Raw genomic sequence first — 6,722 nt, 5'->3', positions numbered from 1 at the left:
CACACACACACACACACACACACACACACACACACACACATGCACACACACACACGTTAGGCAAAGATTGTGCTGCTGAGTTATGAAAAAATACAGTCTTCTCACAAACACACACTGCGCACCTACGCAGACATTAAACACACAGAGCCATAACCTCTGCCCTCACTCAGGGTGTTCTTTGTATCTGATTGATGCTAACTCATTTCACACTTCATGTAAGCTCAGCTAAGTCCAATTATAGCAAGAGAGAGAGTGAAGCTCGAGTAGGAGGCTTTTTAACCTTATGGCAGAGATAAATGTAACACATAGTTTAAATGCAATGATATTAAGAATAGAGGATTATATCGATCTATCTATATCTACTGTATCTATCTATCTATCTATCTATATCTATGTCTATATATACAAATACTATATTAATGTAACCAACTGAATACCCCTCCGCTGGCTCCTCCCTTTCAAGCATTAACGTGAGCCGTTGAGCCGCCGAGTCTAAAACCGTGGTTTTCCACGGTTTTAGACTCGGCGGCTAAAGGTGCCACAGTTTCACAAGCGTGTCGGAGGACTACGGTGGGCTTCAGGTAACGTGAAAATGTGAAAGGTCCTCTCGAGTCCCAGTGTTTAAGTTTGTCTGTTCTGGGCTACTGTAGAAACAGAAGAGCTATTGTAACTCAATGTGACCTTTCTGGTGAAATAAAAGTATAAAAACATGGCGGACTCCATGAAGAGTCCGATATTGACTGATACTGAGGCATTTAGGTGGCATAAGCACATTTAGGTGTACACGTGAATTGTCCCTTTCACATTGTAGTCAGAACAATGTGTCAATTGTTTTTACAGGGATACAGTTTTGGGGACTGGAATACAAAAATGCAGAGTTGCTATTAAATCCACTCATTAAAACATTTTCTTTTTTATGCACTTTGGCTTCCTGTTGCAAATGACTTGGAGTTCATCATGGACCCCCCCTGACTCCAGCTAGTAAAGTCTAAATTGTTAAATAGTCATGAATAACTTTGAAACTTTTAATTAAATATGGTTTTATTGAAATCTGCGGGGGGCATGCAACACACAAAGGCGCTCTCGGAATATTGGGACCAAGTACAAAAATGGGTTTGGGACTAGGTTTTAATATTTTTATTGTCTAAAATACATGAGTATGCAAAATGTGAAGCTCGAACCAGGATCTGCATTGTATGCAGAGCCTCAGTTTTAAAAATCAACACAGTAATGACAAATATTTAAACCTGCTGTGACTATAGTTGCTCTATTGTAAATAGCATACACATAGTTTACTCTCCACCCATTGTTTGTCAGTTCTAGATGAAAATATATGACAAAAGGTTGCGTTGATGTGTTTTCAGAACATCAATCATTTCTCCATTTAAGATAAATGATATATTTAAAAGGTTTTGGCACAGAATGCATCAGGTGGGTGTGATGTAAATGTCAGCTACACAAAGCCCTGCAGGTATATTACATCAATATGACACTGTTACCGAGACTGCCGTTATCCATATTTTGGTGGACCAGAAACAAATGAAAAGGTTGATAAAACTCCATAGAAGTTATATGCAATGCAAAAACAGTCTCCCACTAGAGCAATTAACGTTTAAATCTTTTCACTGCCTTTGTTCAATCAGCTTAGACAGTAAAGGCAGCAACGATTTAAAAGCTGTCATCCACATTGTGGAGTAATCAACGGCAGCAAACACTATTTGATCTCCTTAGCAATATTATTAATACATGTGCAACTATGTGCATGACACTGTATAATCTCCTTATTTTGTCCACTTTATTATCGCCATAATCTTCCTCCTCTATCTGTTTTCATCCGTGTGTTGCACTACATTTGTGTATGTTAGAAATTGCAATCCGTGGTGACCTGTACTCACCCCTTGCGTCTACTCCTCACAACGTGTCTTTGATAAACTTATTTCTATCTTAAATTGCAACTGTTTTTTTGTTGCTGTTGTTTTTGTGCTTTTGTCACAAATCTGGCTGGTGTATTGTAGATACACCCTACAGAAAACAAAACATATTACTGCTTTGCCTTTTGCTGAATTCAAGAGCTTCTGTGTATACAAACATCACAAGTACGGCGACAAACAACAACAGTGCGAACAACAAAGGCTTCACAAACGTGTTGTGAATATGAAGGGGTAGTATTTTTCACTGTGAGGGGGGAACATTGGAGATAACTTGTGTTTGTGTGAAACAAGAAGACCGTCTTGAGCCGGTCAATCAGATTACATTATTAATAAACCATCATGCCCTAATTATCAGATCCTTTATACAACTTGACAAGACTGAAGAATCTCGAGGAGGATTGTATGTTCATCTGACTGTGCGCATGTCATTCAGTCACTCTCTCTTCCTTTGCTATTGTTTTAAATAATTCTCTTTCCCATCCTCTCTCTCTCTCTCTCTCTCTCTCTCTCTCTCTCCTTCTCCTGTGATTGATAGCTGCTGCTGAGACTTGATCCACTCACGTCTCAGTCCCTCTCGCTCTGTAATTAAAGGAATTATATATCAAGAGTCCTGTGAAATATATATAAATGAAGTAGGGAAAGTGAGCTTTGCTTAATTGCAGAGAGAAGAGGATGGAAGTGATCACAGCCCAGTAGGACTCTTTTACACACAGCGTGACACTGAGGGAGGCGAAATGGAGCTTCTAAAGCAACCGGTGTGTGACACTCTGTTACATAAAAAAAAATTTCCATTGCGAAGGGGGCCGATATAGAAAAAAATAAGCCGTGTCCCTTCGCAAAAACAAGTTGACCCTGGTTCAATTGTTGATGCAATGTGACATCATCCGCCGTCACACTGAGTGGGCAAGCGCATGTTCCAGGCACATTTGTTTGTCTGGGAAACATGGTAATTCACGGCAGTCTAGAAGGCGGATAAATTGTGGTCGACAACAATCATGAACTTTTGAGAGTTGTAATATCCTTCCTCATAGTATTGTAAATCGCTGTGTAGTGTTTTTGGTATCTGATAAGCTTCCCAACTCATGAATCTATAAGTCAAACCAGCCTTTCTGGATTGTATTTCATTCTAACACCAGTACCTGAAGCAACACGCACCCATCCACGCAGCCCCCCTACATGATTTGAATGCAGTGCTGTGTTCAGCCTGATCTAAGAGAGAGCCTTGAAAGAAACTGGTGGAGTGTGGGGTTTGGGTGAGTACTGTCGTATCTGTAGCTGCAATTGCTATCACAAAAGTAATTCTTATGCATACTGTATATCGATATACAGATATCAATATTAGTGAGCAATGAGTATAGTATACCCCTTCTGTGCCTGTTGGAGCAGGACGACTTTAATATCACTATGACTGGAATATTGATGTGTGTATATATGCCAGTAAGTGTGTGTGTGTGTGTGTGTGTGTGTGTTATGTATTCTACACATTTTTTGTCCCATCAGACAAAAATGTGGTATGTAAAAGTTAGGGTTAACGTGAGGCTCAAGGGAATGAATGTAAGTGCACATGCTGTGGTCCAGTGAACCCCATGAAACACACACACACACGCACACCCCTTTCATCCTACCTGGGGTCTTTCTGAATAGAGTCGATGGAAGGTGAGCGCTGCAGGCTGCCTTCAGGCGGCAGGGCTGGTCCGGACTTGCTGTAGGGCGATTCCACCACTGAGGGGCAGTACTGCAGGGTGCGATAGGGGTCCGCCACATAGGGGTCTGAGCCATACACATCTCCGCCACCTCCGCTTGAGGTGTAGCCTGGTCCCACTGTGGCGTAGTTGTTGGTCCCGCCACGGCCGTAGTTCCCTGTCCCTGTGCCGTGACTTCCTGTGCGCTGCAAAGAGGTGGAGTCGACACCGGGGGAGGAGGGAGCTATGGTGGGAAAGTAGGGACAGAGGACATAACTTAGGACCTGGTCATGGACACGCTGGGAAAGGTCTGCAGGGCAGAGGAGGGGACAGAATGAGAAGCAGGGAGGACGGGAGAAAAGGACACAAGCAAAGGTGAGGGGAAAAAACACAGGAGATGAGAGAAAGGAGAGAGGAGAGGAGAGAAAAGAGAGAGGAGAGAAAAGAGAGAGGAGATGAGAGGAGAGGAGATGAGAGGAGAGGAGAGCAAAGAGAGAGGAGAGAAAAGAGAGAGGAGATGAGAGAAAAGAGAGAGGAGATGAGAGAAAAGAGAGAGGAGAGGAGAGAAAAGAGAGAGGAGATGAGAGAAAAGAGGGAGGAGAGGAGAGCAAAGAGAGAGGAGAGAAAAGAGAGAGGAGATGAGAGGAGAGGAGAGCAGAGGCAGGAAGGTGCAGAGATGAACAGGTTGTTGGGAAAAGACAAACGCGTCTCCATATGGATGGACGAATATTGGCCACATGCCCAGGAATAACAACAAGGACCAATGTTCAACAGAGGGGAGGATTGAAGAGAGAAAAAGAGAAAAGTAGACAAATTTGTGGAGGCAAAAGTTTTAGACAGTTTTAATGGCCGCTGAAATCAATGTGTTCGTCAAAAAACAGCTGAAAATATGAACTATAAACTTTTGATCAAATATGCTTACAAGCTATTATGTGGGTTTTTTTCTATATACTATTTTGGAAGCCATGCAATATTTCTTTCAACAATGCATACAAATCCTGAAGAAAAAGTTCAATAACATTTTTAAGAATAGATTGATTTAAACAAACAGAAATACTTGAGATCAACAAAGCAATGGTTCTCCTCCAACGTGAGGTACATTAGTCTCATAAAAACCCACTGAGGGCTCGTAAGCAATGTTGGTTTGTCACTCAAATGACTCATTAGCCTGCCATTCCCATGCAATGAAAATTGGTAACTTTGCTCGTAAGCCTATTTGCAGGTAGCTAGAGGACGATTGCAGAAACTTTTTCCTCACAGTGAGGCATCTGCCTGGTGAGCAATAAGGACAAAAAAATACATTAAAAAAACACCAAGCTATCTCTCTTTAGAGTGAGATTGAAATTGAATGGGGATTTGCTTGAGGGATGTAAGAAGCCTGCAGGGGCACAGTAGCTGTCACCTTCGCTCTCCGTCGCGTCAGAGCGGTGGATCGGTGATATATCAAGGTGTTAATGTGAGTCTGGGGGCCTTGTTTCTCCGGCTGTAAAAACACTGAGACAGACGGCGTCATCTGTCATTAAAACCAAGGTATGTGTACACAGAAAACACACATCTACACACATGCAAAAACACCATCAATGTGTTCTTCGGAGAGTATGCGATAAATCACAGAGCCTTGAAATCAATATGTGTTTGACTGGGGCTTTAGCACAGGCCAACGAGCCTCCTCTCACAAAGCGAGTTAGCCTTTAAAACCGTGTCTGGATGGGCAAGTGCACACAAACGGTACTCAACGTGGAAAAACACACATTCGCACATTATACAAGTCACCGCACGCATCGATACAAAAACAACAAAAGGATGGAGGTTGTGTGAATGTGAGGTTTACTGTCTCATTGTTGTGTGACGACCAAAGTTGCTCTTTAGCAGTGTCTTGAGTGGTGGTATTTACTTGACTTTCACAACCCTCTTACACACGTCTGATCTGTCCAACCGATTTGGTGCATCTTTAACAATCATCTTTCAAAGCTCTTATTTAAATTCTTCTCACCGAGTCTGGTAAACTCCATTAGTCGGCCCACCAGAGGCACAAGGAACCTTTTGGATGATGTAACTGCATTTGCATATTTTTATTTCCTAACTCTAAAATCAGGTTAAAAAGAAAAAAATTCTTTGCCAGCCAGACATTGAAAAATGAAACTTCCAGACTCTGCCCTGAAATAGCCATGAGGCTAAAGGCTGTGTGAGCTCTTCTACTGATGCCCCAGAGATCTAAAGAATTAGGCAGGGACAGAGAAACGGTAAGAGATGCTGGGACAAGAGAGGAAAACTGCTGAGAGATGAGGGATGAAGCTGCAGCCAAACCAGAGGGAAGAGGGATGGAACAAGAGGCCGCGGAGTTAGCGACATACAGCCACGTAGAACAAAGGGTATAGGAGGGTAATAAAGCAGAGTTACTCCAATCAGCAGAAAATCCCAGTCTTTTCTGTACTCTTTGAATGGTGTCTGTGGGGTGTCTGTCCTTCAGAACGTCTCATTAGTAGCCGGGGCTTTAGGCTACTCCACCAGAGTCAGTGTGCGCTCACCGAGACACTTGACACCCAAATAGGATGAACCTCAGAGCCAAAGAGGGGGGAGGCAGAACAGTGAAAAGAAGAGAGAGGGAAAACATATAAAAATGGCTTGTCAAATTATTTTTATAGCCTGTGCTGTAGGCACTGAATAGGGATCTCTTCGGGTACAAGCTCAAAAAATAAAGGGGAATGAAAAATAAATCACAAATGATAGAGAGAGATGGTAGGGAACACGAAAACAGAGAAATCCCCCCAAAAATTGTCCTGTTGAAGTCTGTTCTTTTGTTTTCATATTCTCAAACTTTGTATTCAGCTTCCACACACCTCTATATGCATTCCATTTTCTTCTTCACTCAATCTTTGTGTCTGCTCTCCCTTTCTTCTCCTTCTACCTCAAGTAAATGGAGTGCTGCTGAATTTATCATTCGCTCTGTTGATGGTGTGATCTGACTGATGACTTGACCTTTGGGGCCAATATTGCCAGGCAGAAGTCAGCGTGTGGGTGCCTGTTTATGCATGCATGTGTGTAATGGTGTATGTATTCCCTGTGTGTGTGTGTGTGTGTGTGTGTGTGTGTGTGTGTGTGTGTGTGT

The 6,722-nt window shown here is 42.5% G+C and overlaps 1 protein-coding gene across 5 annotated transcripts in view; it reads right to left on the bottom strand.

Moving 5' to 3' along the window:
- The window catches only part of ctnnd2a (catenin (cadherin-associated protein), delta 2a), a 221,379-nt gene that overhangs the window by 87,112 nt on the left and 127,545 nt on the right, over positions 1-6,722 (bottom strand). For 3 of the 5 annotated variants that reach the window (XM_031849928.1, XM_031849932.1, XM_031849929.1), the window contains exon 12: positions 3,557-3,923. In XM_031849928.1, coding sequence (XP_031705788.1) covers positions 3,557-3,923 — 367 coding nt within the window. The remainder of the gene's footprint in view (positions 1-3,556; positions 3,924-6,722) is intronic. The other 2 variants (XM_031849930.1, XM_031849931.1) reach the window with 1 other exon arrangement.

The sequence above is a fragment of the Anarrhichthys ocellatus genome, unplaced genomic scaffold (genome assembly GCF_004355925.1).
Source record: "Anarrhichthys ocellatus isolate YVR2014 unplaced genomic scaffold, GSC_Weel_1.0 scaffold10, whole genome shotgun sequence".
Lineage (NCBI taxonomy): Eukaryota > Metazoa > Chordata > Actinopteri > Perciformes > Anarhichadidae > Anarrhichthys > Anarrhichthys ocellatus.
This window is presented reverse-complemented; position numbering and strand designations above follow the sequence as displayed.